Source organism: Leptodactylus fuscus, chromosome 5 (genome assembly GCF_031893055.1).
Source record: "Leptodactylus fuscus isolate aLepFus1 chromosome 5, aLepFus1.hap2, whole genome shotgun sequence".
Lineage (NCBI taxonomy): Eukaryota > Metazoa > Chordata > Amphibia > Anura > Leptodactylidae > Leptodactylus > Leptodactylus fuscus.
Window position 1 is genome coordinate 41,699,091 of NC_134269.1, and position 21,721 is coordinate 41,720,811.

Sequence of the window (21,721 nt, forward strand, 5' to 3'; positions counted from 1 at the left end):
AAATTGCCATAATATTTTTTATACACATAGGGGAGTGAGATTGCCTGTTCTCAGTCTCTCTGAAGTAGCAGCATGGGGAACGTTATACAGCAGTACTGAGCAGCGTAAGAGTGCATGCACACTACGGAACGCCGGGCGTGTATGAGAGCCGTACACGCCGGCGTTACAGCAGGGCTGCCGAACACTTCCCATTCACTTCAATGGGAGCGCTCGTAAACGCCGCTGTTACGAGCGCTCCCATTGAAGTGAATGGGAAGTGTTCGGCAGTCTGCTGTAATGCCGGCGTGTACGGCTCTCATACACGCCCGGCGTTACTCAGTGTGCATGCACCCTAACACTGAATTAAGATCTAGGCTAAGGTACAAAACTTACTAGAGGCTTCAAGAGTTGCTCTGCTTCTCTCTTCCTCTGTAGGGAGCATATAACCTGATCCTTCAGTGAGCTGATAGTTCGTCTTGACTCTCAAGATGGATCTACGCTGTCCATATTCTCATTAGTCACATCATTGCTATAACATTTGAGGTGGAGATATGCTTCAGCAAGACTGTGCATCTCTTCCCCCCGCCGTTCGTTTTTTTTTTCGGTATCCCGTTTTTCGGTATGCAAATGAGTTCTCTCGCAGCACAGATGTGTGAAGACCCCGTTCCTGAAGAAGATGGAGGCATCGCTGGAGAGTTCTCTGGCAGCATTGGGCAGGCCCCCAGTGCTGCAAGAGAACTCATTTGCATACCGCCGGTAAACAGATTTTAACCGAACAGCGGCACAGAGAAGACATGTAAAGGTAGAAGAAGAATAGCTTTTCTTAAGGCTATTCCTACGGGTTAATCAGAAAAAATTTAGTTTAAATGATCAGATCCCTTTAATCTCTCCCAAAGTGCAGGTACAGTCAGAGGATTTGTCGTGCTACATTATGTCTGTATAGATGTAATATGGCCTGTTGCACTCGAGGCTCTTATCCATGGTCCTGGGCCTTGACTATATCTCTTATCCATGCTCCTGGGCCTTGACTATATCGGTTATGCGTGATTTACTTTCTTGTGTGCACAGATTCATGAATGTTCTTCATGCACTTTGCAAATCCATTTTCCACAAAGCTGAGCCAGTATTGTTTTGCATTTTCACTTTGCATAGGACACGGATGCAAATCTGAAGTGAGGGGTGACTGCGGCCTGTGTCAGTAACCATTTCCTTACCAGCACGCTGTGTGATCAATGGGATCTGCTCAGTGCTAAGTAACCTGTGACATTCCAGCTGTCATTGGGCCTCATATGTCACACGCTACGTCATCTCCTTCCGAGTCATTGCATGGCCAAAGACTCATTCAGCCGAGAGGGCATACAGAGTTTTATGGATAGCTGAAGCCTTTCCGCTGCACATTGTGTGGGTCTGACAAGTCGAGGCTTCTGGCATAGGGTTGGCAATATTTCTGCAAGCGTGCACTCTGTGTCCTCCTGACAGAGCCATCACACTGCTCATGTATTGTCTCATCGCTCGCGCTCCCAGGCTAAGCCCTCAGTCTGATCTCTCGCTGATTCCATTTATTTTTAACCATTTTCCCCTAAATGGTTCCTTGTGATTTTACGTGACGTTGTGGGAGGAGGATACAGCAACCAGTGTAAACAGGGCCAAGTTCTGCACTGACACTGAGCAGAAGACCCAAGTAGTCTGCTCGAGGGGAGGGATATGGGGCCTTGTCCTGTCAGTATAAGACAAGGCCATATTAACTCCTTGGAGTATGTGGCGACATACAAAAGGAACGCTATACCTAGAAATGAGCAAGAAATATTGTCAGCATCATGCAGAAAAGCAGAAGAGAACACAGAGGTTAATTTCCTGCCGAATTACTTCATTTTTGGCTGGGCAGTGACTGAGGGGACAAGCCTTAAAGGGGTTATCTGGTTTCTAACATGATAGGCCATCAATATTACATCTGCAGGGATCTGACACCTGGCGCCGGTATCCAGATAGCACAACCATCCATATTGTTTACATAGTGCGAGCTGCACTGCACGCTCGCTGTACTATCTGGATACCGGCGATCACTCCGGACACCCGCACATCTAAGGATAGGACATCAATTCTAGGAAATCCCTTAGTCCCACTGCAAAAGGGGGGGATGCTCCTGCTGCAGCCGGTGTAGGACTAGGGGCACAAGGATGAGCTCTCAATATGCAGAGATATATATATATTTTTTTTTGTGCGTTTCCTTTTCTTGGCCTCACATTGCAGAAATGCAACGTTTTTAGCTGGTGTAGAAAAAAAATGCTGCGTTATACAATATCTGCAAAGCAAACACAGGTTTTGATTTCATCTACAGGTTGCGTAAAAGCTTTGTTTTTGAAAAACGCAGCATTTTAACTTTAGCTGCGCAATTGTGAGATTTTTTTTTCCCCCATATATTTAATAGGGGAAGAAAAATGCAGCAAAAACTTTTTTTTTTCTGTAGCATTTTTTTTTTTTTTGGCTGCAATTGGCCACGTGTGCCTTGGCCTTTTTGTGATTTTTCTGATCATGTTAATATCGTTACCTGTGATTTTTCCAGGGCCCAATGCTATGAATATCCAATATGGCTAGTCGTTGGCATCTTGTATACCACTTAATGTATATTTTTTTCAGGAATCCGTTCATCTACAAGGCCGACTTTTTTTGCATGGAAAATTGATGTCTTAGAAATGAGTAGGCACAAAGAAGGTTCCTTTACCCTTTACAAGGCTTTTATGTTGGTCACGTAGGTGTTGTCTGTGGATTGCTGTACTCACTGCTATTAACATAGGGAGCATTGATGTAATCTACAGGGTGGTGACAGCACATGCTCCCTTCAGCTTTGCTGGACCATCCATTATCAGATTATTGATTTACCACGCAGATAAGAGAGACTTATTATGGCAGCAGCTGACATCCTTATATTTAAAGGGGCTTTGTCACTAGAACCTAGTGTATCTTCCCAGCCCCACTAATAGGGAGGTTGGGAATCACCTGCATTGATATACTGGGTTCTGCTGACAAGACTCTCTTGTATACAAGAAAAACTGCATTTTGTACAAGGTTTTTTTTTTTTTTTTTAAGGGCTTGCCCATGTGTTTGGCTAAGGCATAGAGGGGAACCTGCTTGAGATCCTTCTTTGCAGACCTGATCCATTTAGCGTTATGTGGCGACCCATTCATCTGCATGTAATGCTGCATAGAAGAAATGTGTATTTTCCTGAATGCACTGTCAGCTTTTTAAGACAAAAGCCCTTTTACGGCCAGTTCAGATGGCGTGCGTGGTCTGGGATACATGGTCCTTGTTGTGGCCACATTTCTGGGCTTAGCTAAATTAAAATCATTGCATCATGGTGATCTCCGATACTGTAAATTCCTGCCTGGCTGTGGGTTTAGTGTCCTGTATTTACTGCATAAAGACAGTAGAGCGGTGGTTCAACTGGAACGTACAGCATTATAGATCAGGCTGGATTCATGTGCGGTCTGTGGGTTTACGCATGTAACTGCTTTTTAAGAGGACAGAGTCTCCTCCTTATGAATCCCCTGAACTGCTCTCCCTGTATCACTGTGTTCATATAGAAAGCTGTCAGTCTGTGTGTTGTGGATGGGATAACCAGGACTCACTGTCTCTCCTAGGAGTCCTGTCAGGATTTACTCTGCTTTATATTCAGAAATCATATTACCCTATATCAGTGATGGCGAACCTTTTTGAGACCGAGTGCCTAAACTGCAACCCAAAACCAAATAAATTATCACGGAGTGCCAACACGGCAATTTAACCTTAAAACTCTGTGGGTCCACAATTGCGGACCCACAAATTACAGTCATGTGACTGGGGCTTTACAGATCTTGTACTGAAAGGTAAAGGTCTCTGCATTCTGTACTTTTAAACAATTAATTTTCACTATTTACATCGCACAGGATCTGTTTTATAGTTACCGTGCAATGTTATTACATCCTGTACTAATTTCACGTCTGCTATAAAACAAATACTGTGTGATATACATAGTGAGGGGACCCCACACAGTACAATCTGCCCCTCAGTGGCCCCCCCACACAGTACAATCTGCCCCTCAGTGGCCCCCCACACAGTACAATCTGGCCCACAGTGGCCCCCACACAGGATTATACCTGTATACTCCACAGTAGCCCCCTCCCACACAGCATGAACTGGTCCACAGTAGCCCCCTCCCACACAGCATGAACTGGTCCACAGTAGCCCCCTCCCACACAGCATGAACTGGTCCACAGTAGCCCCCTCCCACACAGCATGAACTGGTCCACAGTAGCCCCCTCCCACACAACATGAACTGGTCCACAGTAGCCCCCTCCCACACAGCATGAACTGGTCCACAGTAGCCCCCTCCCACAGAGCATGAAAGATCCACAGTAGCCCCCTCCTACACAACATGAAATGGTCCACAGTAGCCCCCTCCCACACAGCATGAACTGGTCCACAGTAGCCCCCTCCCACAGAGCATGAAAGATCCACAGTAGCCCCCTCCTACACAACATGAAATGGTCCACAGTAGCCCCCTCCCACACAGCATGAACTGGTCCACAGTAGCCCCCTCCCACACAGCATGAACTGGTCCACAGTAGCCCCCTCCCACACAGCATGAACTGGTCCACAGTAGCCCCCTCCCACACAGCATGAACTGGTCCACAGTAGCCCCCTCCCACACAGCATGAACTGGTCCACAGTAGCCCCCTCCCACACAGCATGAACTGGTCCACAGTAGCCCCCTCCCACACAACATGAAATGGTCCACAGTAGCCCCCTCCCACACAACATGAAATGGTCCACAGTAGCCCCCTCCCACAGAGCGTGAAAGATCCACAGTAGCCCCCTCCTACACAACATGAAATGGTCCACAGTAGCCCTCTCCCACACAACATGAAATGGTCCACAGTAGCCCCCTCCCACACAGCATGAAATGGTCCAGAGTAGCCCCCTCCCACACAACATGAACTGGTCCACAGTAGCCCCCTCCCACAGAGCATGAAAGATCCACAGTAGCAGCATAAAATGGTCCACAGTAGCCCCCTACCCGCACAGCATGAAAGTCTACAGTAGCCCCCTCCCACACAACATGAAAGGTCCACAGTAGCCCCCTCCCATACAGCATAAAATGGTCCACAGTAGCCCCCTACCCACACAGCATGAACTGGTCCACAGTAGCCCCCTCCCACACAACATGAACTGGTCCACAGTAGCCCCCTCCCACACAACATGAAATGTCTACCATTGCCCCCCTCCCCTGACAGTGCAAACAAACACAATATAGTTACCTGAAGAGCTGCCGGGTGTTCTCTCTTCTGTTCACTGCGCGCGCTGATGACTTACGTCATCACGCCCGCGCTTGTTCAGAGGTCACACTCTGTAGTCAGTGTAGGCCGCGTAGTACGCGTGGCCTACACTGAGCTACACTGACAGCTTTCAGCTGGATGCGCATTTGCACAACCAGCTGAAGGCAGCGATCGCTCACTAACGGGGAATCCTGCATCGGATTCGCCGTTAGTGAGCGATCGGGGCGACAGCACGCGTGCCAGCAGAGGGGGCTCTGCGTGCCCTCTCTGGCACGCGTGCCATAGGTTCGCCATCACTGCCCTATATATTACAGAGCTCAGATTCTCCCTCTATCATATCCTATTAATATTATAAATGTGAAGGTTTGTGGGTTTGTGTGTTTGGATGTTTGCATGTTCGGATGTTTGTTCCTCAATCACAGAAAAACCGCTCCACCGATTTGGCTGAAATTTTCCACATACATAGTCATTACACTCGATTAAACAATAGGCTACTTTTCGTCACAATAGCGCACATACGTTTGTGCCAGGACCCCCACAAAACCCAAACTCACACCACCATCTCTGCAATCTCACACACTTTGGACCATAGCAAGCCACAAAATTCCTATTGCCCTCTGCAGCCTCGCCCCTAACCCCACACAATCTCATATACATATACTTTACCACTTTGCCCCTCACCTTAACGATACTCCAGGAGGCTCTCTTTAACGCTCCGGAGCAGCCATGTTTGCCGACCCCCACCGCTCTGACAATCCGCGACACCGCCCACCCATGTCAATACCCCTAGGCGGTCTAATAAATGCAAAAAAAAAGTTTAAAAAAAGTAAAAAAATATAAAAAAAATAAATAAAAAGGATTAAAAATTCAAATCACTCCCCTTTCCCTAGAACACATATAAAAGTAGTTAAAAACTGTGAAACACATACATGTTAGGTATCCGCGCGTCCTAAATCGCCCGTTCTACAAAGTTTTATACAAATATTTTTCCTGTTCGGTAAACGCCGTAGCGGGAAAAATGGTCAAAAGTGCCAAACCGCCATTTTTTCACTGTTTTGATTCTGCTAAAAATTTGAATAAAAAGTGATCAAAGCAATAACATTTCCCGAAAATGGTAGAACTACAAAGTACACCCGGCCCCGCAAAAAAAGACGCCCTATACATCCCCGTACACACACGTATAAAAAAGTTACGGCTGTCGGAATATGGCGACTTTTCAAAAAATAATTTTTTAACACAGTTTTGGATTTTTTTTAAGGGGTCAAAATGTAAATAAAACCATATAAATTTGGTATCCCCGGAATCGTAACGAAGAACAGAATACAGGGGACATGTCATTTTGGTTGCACAGTGAACGCCGTAAAACCAAAGCCCGTAAGAAAGTCGCAGAAATGCATTTTTTCTTCAAATCCACCCCATTCTGAATTTTTTCCCTGCTTCCCAGTACATTATATAGAATAAATAATGGCGGCATCATGAAGAAAAATTTGTCCCAGGAAAAATTAAGACCTCATATGGCTCTGGGAGCGGAGAAATAAAAAAGTTATGGGGTTTAGAAGGAGGGGAGTCAAAAACGAAAATCAAAAAATGCCATCGGCAGGAAAGGGTTAACTTCAAATACTTCTGTCCCAAAGTCACTATGTAAAGTTTCTCACAACACCGTATATATAGCAGCTCAAATACAAAGTAACTTCAACACAAAAGTCTCACGTATTCTCTGAATTACAGCAAAAACAAGATACAAAGTTACATTTCATATCCCATCCCTTATACACAGTACGAAAACCTTACCCATGCCTGTATATACCCACTTCTACAATCACCGCAGACGAAGTCGCGGGTACCAGCTAGTGTAACCCTATATATCACAGAGCTCAGCTTCTCTCCTCTGTCATATAACCCTATATATCACAGAGCTCAGCTTCTCCCTCTATCATATAACCCTATATATCACAGAGCTTAGCTTCTCCCTCTATCATATAACCCTATATATCACAGAGCTCAGCTTCTCCCTCTATCATATAACCCTATATATCACAGAGCTCAGCTTCTCTCCCTCTATCATATAACCCTATATATCACAGAGCTCAGCTTCTCTTCCCTATCATATAACCCTATATTTCACAGAACTCAGCTTCTCTCCTCTATCATATAACCCTATATATCACAGAGCTCAGCTTCTCTCCCTCTATCATATAACCCTATATATCACAGAGCTCAGCTTCTCTCCCTCTATCATATAACCCTATATATCACAGAGCTCAGCTTCTCTCTCCTATCATATAACCCTATATATCACACAGCTCAGCTTCTCTTCCCTATCATATAACCCTATATTTCACAGAGCTCAGCTTCTCCCTCTATCATATAACCCTATATATCACAGAGCTCAGCTTCTCCCCCTATCATATAACCCTATATATCACAGAGCTCAGCGTCTCTCCTCTATCATATAACCTGTATATCACACAGCTCAGCTTCTCTCTCCTATCATATAACCCTATATATCACAGAGCTCAGCTTCTCTTCCCTATCATATAACCCTATATTTCACAGAACTCAGCTTCTCTCCTCTATCATATAACCTGTATATCATACAGCTCAGCTTCTTTCTCCTATCATATAATCCTATATATCACACAGCTCAGCTTCTCTCCTCTATCATATAACCCTATATATCACACCGCTCAGCTTCTCTCCTCTATCATATAACCCTATATATCACACAGCTCAGCTTCTCTCCCTCTATCATATAACCCTATATATCACAGAGCTCAGCTTCTCTCTCCTATCATATAATCCTATATATCACACAGCTCAGCTTCTCTCCTCTATCATATAACCCTATATATCACACAGCTCAGCTTCTCTCCTCTATCATATAACCCTATATATCACAGAGCTCAGCTTCTCTCCCTCTATCATATAACCCTATATATCACACAGCTCAGCTTCTCTCCTCTATCATATAACCCTATATATCACAGAGCTCAGCTTCTCTCCCTCTATCATATAACCCTATATATCACAGAGCTCAGCTTCTCTCCTATCATATAACCCTATATATCGCAGAGCTCAGCTTCTCTCCTCTATCATATAACCTGTATATCATACAGCTCAGCTTCTTTCTCCTATCATATAATCCTATATATCACACAGCTCAGCTTCTCTCCTCTATCATATAACCCTATATATCACACAGCTCAGCTTCTCTCCTCTATCATATAACCCTATATATCACAGAGCTCAGCTTCTCTCCCTCTATCATATAACCCTATATATCACACAGCTCAGCTTCTCTCCTCTATCATATAACCCTATATGTCACAGAGCTCAGCTTCTCTCCCTCTATCATATAACCCTATATATCACAGAGCTCAGCTTCTCTCCTATCATATAACCCTATATATCGCAGAGCTCAGCTTCTCTGAGGTGCCAGTACAGGTTATTAGAGCCATTTTTGTACCATATATTACGAAATGTTTCTGGTTCATTTTACCTCATAGAAGAGGGCCAGTTGATATTTGGGGACAGGACCTTCTATGTGTCTATTATTCTCTTGCTCTTTGTCATCACCTGCTTTATTATTTCCCCTAATCTGATTATTTTCTGCTCTGGGTCAGACATGTATAGTGTGATGGAGGAAAGCTTATCTATTCAGCAGTTTATTGCACTATAGAGCCATGCTGTGCTTTTATGTAACTGCTGTCTGTACAGATCATACAGACAGTAATGTGACGCTGAGATGGCCTGTGCTGTAATGGCTGATAAATTAGCTATGGCAAATTAGCATTGGTTAAAGGGTGTCTGACGGGAATGTGTATATAGGGCTAGGATATAGGAACTAGATGTGCCCTGCCTACAGTACACTGTGCCGATCACAGGGGGCGCTGCTGCAGGGGGACTGTTTATGGAGTGTCACAGGGTGGATCAGGGAATGTAAAGCTGGTCATACACATGAGATACTTGTAGACTGAATGCACGTTGAGTCAACAGCTCTCCCTCTCAACAGCTATCTCCCGTGATCACCCTCTAGAAATGTAGACTCCGCTTTAGTGGAACTTGAAGAATTTCAGTGTCAGAAACCTCCACTGTCCGATTATCTTCCAAAGAACAAAAAGATTGGGCAACATTTGTCTTACAAATGACTGAGAATACCCTTACATTAGGTAGTCAGACTAGATGTTCAGGGGTGTGTCTTGTCCTTGTACTATACAGTGCACAGAGCCAAAGGCTGTGAGCTAGGTGCATTGTATAGTGGCTGTCCACTGTTACTGAAGCTCAGCTCCCATTGGGATGTCCATGGGAACAGAGCTGCAGTAACGGCGCCAGCTAATGTGTAGGGCATGGAACTGTCTGTTTCCGGATCTGTACACTGTATAGTCTACAACCTAAGCATTAAATGATTACGGTAATTTCTGACAGGAGAAGGCTGGATAGTAATTCCGGATAACAGGGCTGTGTTGTGAGAGAACTGTCTCTACAGTGCAAAGGATCTTTGAGGAGCTCTCCTCTTTCTCCCCTCTCCATAGACTTCTATTGTACAGATCTGATCAGTGGCAGAAAGAGGCAAATAAGTGAAGCTTGATCTGAGGTAACAAAAATGGCGGATGATAAAGGGACAAGTTGTACTGTGCCCTGACTACCGAAATAGACACTACTGTGAACAATATACAGTATATTGTCGGTGAGGTCTTACTTGCTTTGTAGATGTGTTCATCATATACAGAGGTTGGGGTGTGGTATGTGGTTATTCTCTGTTTGACTATATACAGCACCTTTCCCACCTCTCTATACATGACACCCAGCGTCTTATTGCCTTAGAGCAGATGGAGGGTTTATTAGGGATTCTTACTGTGTTAATGTCACGTTCACGAATGTCATCGCCTTCCTGTAAGACACCATGTAATCTTCTATAATTGCCAGTGCTTTAGTAAGGTGTAAAGCACTATTCCTATATACTTCCCCCATGTCCAGATCACAAGGCTAGTGACAGTGCAGCCGTGTATATTCAGAGGAGCACATACTGAATTTCTAGTTTGGGGAGTCTCGTCCGTGCAGAAGTATCTGTGTGTTTTTATAGTAAAAACTTTCTTTATGCTGGAGTGTTTTTTGGAATTGTGTTGTGATGTCCCTCTATTATTCTTCCTGGAAAGGCATGTATAAATTGACAATTCCTTTGTAAATATGGCATGTCCCTCTGCAATCTGATAGTGCCCAGACAGCGCTGATGGTACACCGTATTGACAAGGGGGGTGGTAATGCTTAGCTGACTGTTTAATTATGTTTCCAGGAGGAGTAACAGAAGGAAAGCAAAGCACAGAATCTCAAGCATTGTTATTTTATGGGGATGGCCATTATTTACTAAAACAGACATCTCAGAAGGACCTCTAAGCACATGCTGTGAAGTTTGTTGTCCTCCTTATTTGCCTCTTATTGGTCATATCAGGTTGGAAAAATGGGCCATAGCAGCCGCACCATTCTAAGACTATGGGACTAAGGGTGATAAGTGGGTGCTGAACGCTATCTTTGTTAGCCCCATAGACTGGAACAGCAGTGCACATGAATGGGACACCCCCTTGAAATAGGGGACATGGGACACCCTTTGTCTTAAAGGGGTATTCCCACATCGTATACTCACCAGTCTTCACTGCTGTAAAATCTTCTTTCTTCCTGGTTTCTTGCGTCATTTGGTGGGCGGGGTTTCACATAACTTGCCGGTTAGCTCTGCCCCAAATTAGCGTGTTGCTCTGCCCACCGTATAGCGTGATCCTATGGGGCGGCTGAAGGGCCTGTGATGTCATCAAAGGTCCTCAAACTTCCTCAAACAACACTATATGCACTATTCTGCCTGTCTCTGCCATAATGAACACAATTGAATTAGCTAGCCTGATAACTGGGAGAACAGAAGACAGTTCAGAAATGAAAGCAGCTCCTCTCCCCTATCTGAGAGCAGGGATCTAGGTCAGGTGGTGTAGACACAGGAATAGCTAGATACACAGGCTCCCGTGCACGTAGCCCCTCCTCCCTCCCCCCTGAGAGCAGCAGATACATCACTTGACTCATGAGCAGATAAGTCAGGGCTGTGGCCACAATGAATTGAATAAAGTAAGATAGTGGACAAACAAAGCAGTTTTGCTGAAGCAGTGTATTTAGGAAAAGTCTTACATCCACATTAACAAGCAGTATAGATAGGATCCTTGTGATGGGACAACCCCTTTAATGGATGGGGTGACCAGTGGTAGGACCTCCACTTGGCTGTCAGACACTTGCTGCCTATCCTGTGTTGATGTTGGGGCAACCCCGACCTGTTGTGGTAAGTTCACACGGAGTTTTTTGTCAGGAATTCGGTCAGGAAACTTACTCAAATTCCTCCTCAAAAACGCCTCATACGATTGTATGGTGAGGTGTTTTTTGAAGGAGGAATTTGAGTCCGTTTTCTGACCAAAAAACTCTGTGTGACCGCAGCCTCTTGGCGGTTTGGGACAGTATACCACCCATAAGTGACTCATGTCCCAAATAGTCCTATCTTAACTTTGTTTTGAAGTTGATTCTTCTTCAAAATCTGCTCCAATTTCTTCCTAAATTCTGCCCCCCATTTACTGCAGTGTGAACATATCCTTAAATTTAGGGCTGGTTAATTATGATCTAAATCCAAACGGTGATAAATCGGGCATTTTACCTCTATTACAATTAATGGCGCTTATTTAGGTCCCATCCCTTAAGCCTCTTGTACATTATGAGTATGTGTTGCAAGATTTGTTTTGCCAACCGAAACTGCTATTAGTATTCTCAGGGATCTCTTCAATCCTCAGAGAATAAGGCTAGGTTCACACCTAGGAGACTCCGCCGCAGATTCCACTTAAAATTGGCAGAGAGAATAGTCTTGCAAGATGGAGTTTTCTCTCTGCTGGTTTTATACTGAAATCTATACATTATAGTCTATGGGGTCCTCGAGTGTCCGCAGGTAACCGCCTTTTAAGTTGACAGGGTCGCTATCTTTTGGGTCCCCATGCGGACCTGATCGACGGAGAACCCAGACGCTAGTGTGAACGTAGTGTAATAAGCAGAGGCCCAGGGGAGGTAAAAAAAATATAACAAACAGTGTTCCTACTTCTCTTGGGCTCTGGTGCGACTACCTGTTCTCTTTAGAGCTTCAGACTGGCGTCGGAGACCGCTAAGGCTTGTGATCGGGTCCGAACAAAATTACAGGTAGGACCTTGGAAATATTGTAATTACTGAACCGAGTCTGTTCACATTGGGTATTCTGGTTGATTTTCAGTTACGGTATTTTTGCGATTACTCACTCAGCTCTAGTTAAACTTACCTAGAGTTCTGTACGGCTCTCTCGCTTTTGACTAAATTCGAGGAATTACACATTAACCTCACAGTACATGCACACAGTACATGCACCAGAGGTCTGGCTCATGCGCCCTGTGCTAGGTATACTACTCTGCAGGTGCTGTGAGTACAGGAGCCAGGGAAGTATAATGTTGTTTTTTGTTTTTTACATAAATCCCGGCCATGGACCACTTTAGCATAGGACCATTTGGGACACTGGAAGGAGATATACTGTATCTAAAGTATATTTCCTAGCGGTGTGTATTAATAGTAGCCAGGCCATGACGCTGACCCATAAATCCATATTAAAGCTCTGTTCAGCTTTTCTGTCGGGCTGATGTTTGTGGCTGGGCAGAAATGGCTGTGTCATTAAAGTGCTGTATCCCGGAGCGCAGTCAGATAGCACTTCACGAGCTTTGCTTGCTGATGTTTTATTCATTATCCCATCATCCTCTTTATTTAATCCAGGCACCACGGCGCCCCCGTCTGTGGAAGGGACTCATAGCACTATTTATCCTGAGCTACATGGACATGAATAGAATACTGCACATCTTGACCCACTGACTGTTCATTTACCCGTCGGCCATTGCTCCTTGCCCCGACACGTGCAGATATTTCCGCGAGTCTTCTGCTTGTGTGAATGAAGCTTTCTTGGGCGCAGATACAGCCCATTCAAATGTATTGAGTCAACAAACCTAAGTGTGAACATATGACAAAATGTGTGTGTGTGTGTGTGTGACGGGATCGGCTGTAGCTCCTCGTAATAACACAGATTGCGCCATTCATTCAGTTTGGAAAGCTTGGTTGAATTCCTTATGGGCACCGTAATATTGCCGTGATCTTTGGAAATAAGATCTCGGACCGATCGAGTTAGTTAACCCTTTTCTCACTGACAAAGATTTGGTGTTTGCTGAAATGTCATCTGTGACTCACAGGATGTGGCGCGCACATCATAGAGACCTTCACATCAAGAGGATTAATACTGGGGAGGGGGATGTCATCCGGGAATGGGTTGTCACAGTAACCTGGCATGGCTGGGTTAATTTCCCTGCAAACCAACGTCTCAGGTTCACATATAGTGCCTGCTCCGTGTAACCCAGTGCGGACCCCCTGACTCTTCCATTGATCGTATACGTTGGGTGGGGGGGGGGGGATTTATTAAGATTGGTGATTCTTACACCAGTTCATGGCCATCTGTTTACATAGAGAGCAATGTTAAAGCAATAACAACAAAAAAATGGGTGCAACTGATCTGAAATCTGTGCCAGTGTTGACTGTGCCAGACACACCCCACCTAGTACCAGTCAGTTTTATATACATTTCCAGGAGGAATTACAGAGCAACAACTCATCCAAGGATCTAGTAAAACAAACATGTAAGGGTCAGTTCACACGTGAACCGACTGCGTGGGTTTTGACACAGAGAGAGACACGGGAGACGCGTCTCTCTCTGGTCAAAACCCGCCTGCCGCAACCATCGCGGTCGTGGCTTTCCCCTTCTATGTCAGCTCAAATGAATGAGCCGATACAGGAGGGTGCTGCCGCTAGGCGGAAGCCGCGGCCCAGCGCACCGCGGCTTCCGCCTGAAGATAGGACATGTCGCTTCTTTTCTCCGCCAGCAGCCCGCCGCTAGCGGAAAAAAGAAGCCTGCAGTCTGCATAGACCACCATTGTAAAGGGGCGGATTTTGAAGCAAAATCCGCCCCTTTGCCACCATATGAACGAGCCCTAAGGAGAGACCAGATAATTTTTAATGGATGTAACAACAGTATGTTAGCTGGTGTGCGCACAGTGACGACGTACAAGAGGTTGGTCCTATGACATTACATAATCAGGTCTGCCCGCCTTCCTCCATTGGGCTGCTAATGGATAATTGGGAGAGCACAATGGTGATCGCCTGAAGGAAAGCACGTGCTGCGGTCATCTGTGTCTTATGACTATGTAACCCTCACGCTGACCCTTGATGTTACTTCCTCTGGCTGCTGGCTATAAAATCTCTCCCTTCCCCCATACATGTGTGCTCAATAAGGGGAGTAAGCTGATGCCGTACATCTCTGGCTTATCTTCCCAAATGAAAAGGATTGGGCATATGAAAATCTAACACGTCCAACCTTTCTTTCCTCCAATATACCATCAGTAGGAAGTTCGGAGCCCCCTATACAGTTTAGATGGCTGGCTAATCCTTCTAAAATCCTCAGGTTCAGCCGACATACCTATAAGGAGTAGGGTCAGCTTATTGCACTTTTGGCTGAGAGAAAACTTCGGCATGGAGGTGGGACCCCATTATAGTGTATGGGCTCCGCAGGTAGCGGATGGGCTTTCTGTCATTCAGATCCCCATGTGGACCTGAACGATGGAAAGACCAACACTAGTGTGAACCAGGTGTAAGATATTTTATTAGATACAAATGCTTCTTTCTGCTCTTATCAGACCCATTTCTTTGGCATCACCCCCCTCCCATCCGCACACACACCGCTATAATGACTTTTACTATATAAATAACAGTTTTTGCCACAGACTATACATCACATAGCTCAGATGTCTCATCTATAGAAGTCTATGGAGAGTAAGAAGATAGCAGGAAGATCAGGAGATAAGAGAAGATAGACTTGGTCTGATGCTGGAGCTCAATGAGAGCTTTTTATCACAATCGGATTGCTTTACTCACGGATAGCACACCGACCCATTAATGTGTGTTGGCCCATGCACATGGCCATGTATTACACTGATCAATGTACGGGATGACAGTCCAGGCTGCAAAATTGAGGACCGGTCCTATTGCTTTCTGGATTGCGCCTGTGCGGTACGTGGATGACATCTGCGTGCTTGCAGTGCTGTTATTCACGGCCAGCGTACAACTGTGTGCAAGGGGCCTAAGTCACAGGGCTGTGGAGTCAGTAGGCCGAAGCACCAACTTCAACTCCTGTAGTTTCACACCTGCTACAATTCCCACAGCCATGGCCAGCCAGAAGCAGTAAAAATCCTAAAATTCATTAAGAAGCTGGTGACTGAATTCCTATAAAATGTAAATATGTAACAAGCGATGGATCTAATTAATTATACAATACTAATAATTGTGTAATAGACATGAAAATAACACAATTCAATATTTTAAATACTCAGACAATAACTTTTTCCAACTCTGACTCCTGCTCCAGAACCCTGATGGGTCACTACGTCTCTGTATATGTCATACATGTTCCTGGGCCTGTTTTTAAGTGATAGAGGGACAGATATGGCAACTAGTCTCCACCTACCAGCTCATCAAGGAATATAGACTACAGCTATGGCGTGTAGTGTGGGTAACTGGAAAGTAATGTGAAATGTAAGTCCTATAATGACCAGGACTAGTGTTTCTCCATACGTAACATTCTACATTTTCTTCCAGGAGATTGAACCTGAAGTTAAACTGGATGGGGAGACTGCATCGGACAGCGACAGCAAAACAGACACCGGTGGTACCCAGACAGGCACCCCAACTGATGACACCCCAGAAGTCCTCAACCGGGCCTTGTCCAGCCTGTCGTCCAGGTGACTTCTTGTTCATGTAGTGGATTGCACTGACGTACATTGCCTGCATTGTGTTTGGTCTATGCAGGAGTTAAATGCTCATTGTGATGAGGACATGAGAATTGTTGACTTGTGTTCTGTGACTGCCCTGTAAGCAGATTATAGACAATCCTCAGCTGGCAGCAACACTAATGAATTGCTGCGATGATGGAAAGAAAGAATACTGCTGCCTGCTAGAAATCCCCAGTCCCCTCAGGTGGCGGCACAATATGTATGTTTCGGGTAAATGGTTTATTTTACTCCAAACAGGGAACCTGAGCTTTCTCAAACTAAAGCTGTAATTGCTATGCCATTTACTGGAATACCCACCTAATATACGCCTGTGGGAATTCCTGTCCATTCAGCAAGTGACCAGTGGTCCTGCATTGATGTCACATACTGAGGTTGCAATTTTTCCAAAATGTTGCGTTTAGGTCATCGCTCGTAGGTTAAGTTCAGTACATTGCAAGCAAATGTTGAGTTTTTTTTCTAGACTTTCTTTCACCTGTGGCAAAGATTCAGAACACAGCCCTGCTAATAGATAAATACTGTGGCCAAGGTACAATGGCTTCTTAGCGTCTTGCTGGTATCCAGTACTGAGGACACTTTCAGTCCTCTTAGCTATGCCATTGTTATGCGAAGGGAGTTAAAGTTAACAGGGTTGTCCAACCCCCAAATCAAATGTTAATACTGATGACCTATATGTGAGGTGATATGATATGTGATCGGTTGGGGTCTGACACCTGGGCCCTCACAGATCACCTATTCTAGCAGTCTCCAGGTGCTAATAGATGGGCAGGGTGCGGAGCAAAGTATTAGGAGAGGTGCAGTAGCCCCATCCATTGCATAGCGATGATTCCACCGAATTAAAGCACTGGTCCTATTACTTGAATAGGAGTGGTGCTGCATGTGCTCCCCATCCACTAGCTGCTTTTGGCACACAAGCACGGTGCTGTACATGTCATAGTGGCTGTGCTTGTTATTGCAGCTTAGCCCCATTCACTTGAATGTGACTGAGCTGTTGCTGTACTATTTCACCAATGAATGTGATGTGATCGAGACATGGAAGAGACCGCAATGCTTGTGAGCCCCATGACCTCTTCAGACAACTGATCTTTGGGGTTCATGGTGTTAGACCCTCAACAATGGGAGATTATGAGCTACTCTAAGCACATGTTATCAGCATAGAAGTCCTGGAAAATCCCTTTAAATCCCTGCCGATGCCATGGTTCCTATTGATCATGCGGCATTGATCCCAGGTACATTGGCTGCAATGGTTACATAAGAGATCACTGGATACAAATGTCATGTGCTATACATGAAGGTATCACCAATGAGGCCAGTTATTGTCACAGCGGTCACATAAATGAAATATGTGACGTTGATGTTGTAGGACTGGCAGGGCGCTTAACACATTATTTTACTCCATTTCATACTTAAGGCAAATTTTCTTAAAATCCTATATAGGGAAATGGGTATCGAGCGTTGAATTTTCCTATAGCACCGCCACAGAGGAGGTTAAGCATTACAAAGTTCTCATTGAAATTAAGGAGTAGTAGAGCGAGGGTTAGTCCACACGTGATTACGCATGTGCATATTCCATCGCGGCTTTCTGTTCCAGTGCAACATATCGCTAGCGGAAAAAAGAACGCTAGTGGTCTACATAGACCACCATTGGCGGATTATGATGTGGATTCCGTGCCAAAATCCGCCCCGTCTTGCGCCTGAGACAGTCACCGGATCAGCCCCATTCATTTGAGGATGATAAGTTAGTGATAATTGATGTGCAGCCAGAGGGACGGGAAAATGAAGAAGACCCTGAGGCAGAAGTCCGCCTCAACGCCTCTTCATTCTCTGCCGTCTGAATAGGCCCTTAGGAGTTATTCTTCACTTATAGATCTTGTAGCGGGCGCTGTTGTCCAAGTCTGACAGACATTGATATTGGAATAATCTAAGCAAATCTCCTACTGAAATGTGAGAAATGCCTACTTTGTCACCAGATGCCTTTTAGAGCAGCCATATTTAATGAGATCACATGGCAGAGCGACCCAGGAGCAGTCACCCAATACCCCGTTATCAGTACAACGATGCGAGCTGCCATGGTGGTACCATAGTACGTCCAGCCAGTCGCCTCATAAGTATTCATGACTGGTAACAGAAGACCAGGCCGGGTGAAGACCTCGCAAGCCAACATCTTCATTTCCTGAGCCACGCAGAAGTCACTTTCGGATGGAATGGGCTTTTCCTCTCGCTGTAACAATAAGTAAATTAGATTCTTCCTCTACAGGATAAGGGCTTTAGGTCAGGAAACGCAGCTTTAAATAGACTGGAGAGGGGGGGGGGGGGGTCTGGTGGGACGCGGCGGCTGCTACAGTTTATGTAGCTCTATAATCCTGATCAAACAGGGTTTTCCTGTGGGAATCCTACAAGTAGCAGAAATAAAACACAGCAAGTTTATTAAACTGCGGTGTCATAAATTTATAATACTTCTGCAATGCGTAGTTCTTTATGTATATAGCCACTGCTTTTGTGTCTAAGCATGCATATACAAATCGTGTACGTCACTGCTTATGTGTCTGAGCATGCATATACAGAACGTGTGCGCGTGTAGTCTAGGAAATGTCTGGAGGAAGACCTATGAGGAAGCAGAATGTGAACCTACTGCTTAAAGGGAGTCTATCACCTTTTGAACTAATGGCACATTGGAATAACCTATAAAAGGCCGTTCAACTGCTACCTTCCATTCTCTTCTTCTCCCCGCCATTTCTGTAAAAATCTGTTTATCGCGATAAGCAAATTACGCTCACAGAGCACATGCGTGTTCTCCTTGTGCTCTGAGCACCCACGCACCATAACCTCTCGCTGCTCCTTAGTTAATTTTGTTCACACCTTTCTTCATGTTCTTTGATCTTCTGGCATCCGATGTTGTGCTATATGCCAACTGCATGCTCTGCTGCCATTTTGTGGTCTGTTACACGAGCAGTGCATGCTCAGTTGGTTAGCCTCCTGCGTCAGCCGGCGGTGTATGCTATGCAGTTTTCTTCTGCGGACTTCCTGTGAAAAAGGCTGTAGGAAAAATTGGGATGCGTTTCCATCGCGTTTTTTTCTGCAGCACATTTTAGCTGCGGCCTGCTATGTGAAACCGTAGTCTTGGTTCACATCTGCATGGGAACCCCCCTGAACAGACTACCGAATGCATTGGCAAGCGGTGTGCAGTGAAAGCACACAGACCCCATAGACTATAATGGGGTCCGTGTGTTTTCTGCACAGTCTCTGCATGGAACATATGGACAGAAAAGTACTTCACAATCTACTTTCCTGTTTGCACGTCTAGTACGGAAAGCACATAGACCCCTTTATAGTCTATGGGGTCCGTGTGCTTTCACTGCACAGCGCTTGCCAATGCGTTCCGTAGTCTGTTGGGGGGGGGGGGGTCCCCATGCGGACTTCTCGAACGGATTACCGACACAGATGTGAAGCGGGCCTCAGCCTAAAGAGGTTTTCCAGGCTAAAGATTGATGGGACACCAACACCTGCCACTCACACACCTGACCATCAGATCACATCCAGACTATGGAGAAGGCAACTCTGGTTGGTGTAGTGGGTGAGCTGGGTCACAGTCAGTGGAAGTTAATAGGAAGTCTGCAGGAACCTTACTTGGGGACTATATAGAAAACAAAGCCAGGTTAAGACCCCCCACCAATCTGATATTGTTGAAGGATAAATTATCAGTATATTAAAGGGTTTGTCCAGCCAAAAATGGACAACCCGTTTTAATTTTTAAATGAGTCGGGAGCATTGAAAGAAAAAAAATTCTAGTGAATTGCCTGGACAACCTCCTTAAGAGCAGAAAATCCCTTTAAAATTTAAAGTGTATCTTCAATTATAAAATAACTTTTGAACGAATAGTACAGGTGAATATAAGAAACTTGGTAATATATCTTAAGCTGTGTTCACACTAGCGCCTGTGTCCGATGCTAATGTCCGATGAAGATTTTAGCATCGGACACTAGCTGTGTCTGTTCACAATTTGCATTGTTTTAAATGGGACATCATGTAGTGTCCTTTAGTATCAGTGGGTGTCCTTAAGTGTCCGTTTGCAAAGATGTCCAATTTTTAAAGCGCACAGCAAAACTCTACATGTAGGATTTTGCTGTCCGCTTGAAAAATCGGACAGTACCCATGGACACTAAAGGACACTACATGGTATCCCATTTAAAATCATGCAAATTTCAAACGGACACGGCCAGTATCCGATGCTAAAATCTTCCGCGGACATTAGCATCAGACACTAGCTGTCGGACACCGACGCTAAAGTGAACTTTACAGCTGACTTCTCAGTTGAACTGTCTACTAAATGGAGAAGGAAACAGATTTCCTTAATAAGATATATTACAAAGTTGTTTTTTTTTTTTTTATAATCACCTGTACTATTGGTGTATGAGAAGTGATTTCATAATTGGAGGTACGCTTTTTATCTTTTATACTCCTTGTATATGATTGTAATCACATGTATAGGATTGTTATAGTGTTCTAGCCTCTGCCTGTGACTTTGTATGCGTATTGTTGGCGTCGATGATCCGCCTATGTTCAGCAAATTGCTGCCATCGATGGTTCGTCTACTCCGGCGTTTCGGCAGCTGTCAAGCTGGCCTGCTGCTGAACTCATTCCTTGCGCTGCGCCCATGATTGTTTCAGCATCTCAGCAGCTCGCTGGGACACCATATAATGTGTGATGTTGCCATTGATGATCCCCATCAGCTCCGCTTGAGGAGAACCCTGTGACTTCTGGCTACCTTTATAGCTGTCATTGTTTTAGAATTTTGCAAGAAATTAGATTTTCTTTTTCCCAACATGTTTAAAAGTAGCAACCTGCCAATTTGGGTGTTTTCCCATCCAGTGTGTCAGCACTGCTTGGAGCAGATCAGATAATATGCAAATGCATGTACAGAATGGGCTGAGGGTTACCTGAGTGTTTACATAGAGATATAACAGACCTGGCTTTATCAGAACCTGAGATAAGCTGCTGCCAAAAGCAGTGTAATATAGTATGTGAACATAAGTTCATAATGTGTTAATCGAGGTTACAATCTATCTATGTGCCAAATTTCATTCAAATCCGTTAAGCTGTTTTTGCGTGATTGAGGAACAAACATCCAAACTTTCACGTTTATAATGTACAGGGCTTTCACGTTTATAATGTATAGGAATAGGATAGGTTAGGAAGGATAGGATTCTTTTTAGTGACCGCAGTGCTGGCGTCCTGATACGTCCCCTCTCTTGTTTTTTCCTGCACATGTGGTCAGGAGCTCCGCAGTGCAGGGAAGAAAAATTCCCTAGGGTCAGATTACTGCAAAGTATTTTGTGATGACATATTGTTGCTTTGCACATTATTTTTTGTGCATCTACAAGAATTGGAAGCATGTCCGTTACAGCAGTTTATGGAAACCGTATAACATCACAAAGTTTGATGTTGATGTTCCTTTTCAGTGGAGCAACTATGGCTATAAGTCTCCACACACCTAAGAGGGTGGTCTCTCCCT

General features: G+C 44.8%; 2 protein-coding genes across 2 annotated transcripts in view; both read left to right on the top strand.

Moving 5' to 3' along the window:
* LOC142202758 (gastrokine-1-like) overlaps positions 1–21,721 on the top strand; it is a 474,099-nt gene that overhangs the window by 187,862 nt on the left and 264,516 nt on the right. The window lies entirely within an intron of this gene.
* CDS2 (CDP-diacylglycerol synthase 2) overlaps positions 1–21,721 on the top strand; it is a 54,170-nt gene that overhangs the window by 17,336 nt on the left and 15,113 nt on the right. Inside the window, exon 2 of the mRNA XM_075273042.1 lies at positions 16,019–16,161. Coding sequence (XP_075129143.1) covers positions 16,019–16,161 — 143 coding nt within the window. The remainder of the gene's footprint in view (positions 1–16,018; positions 16,162–21,721) is intronic.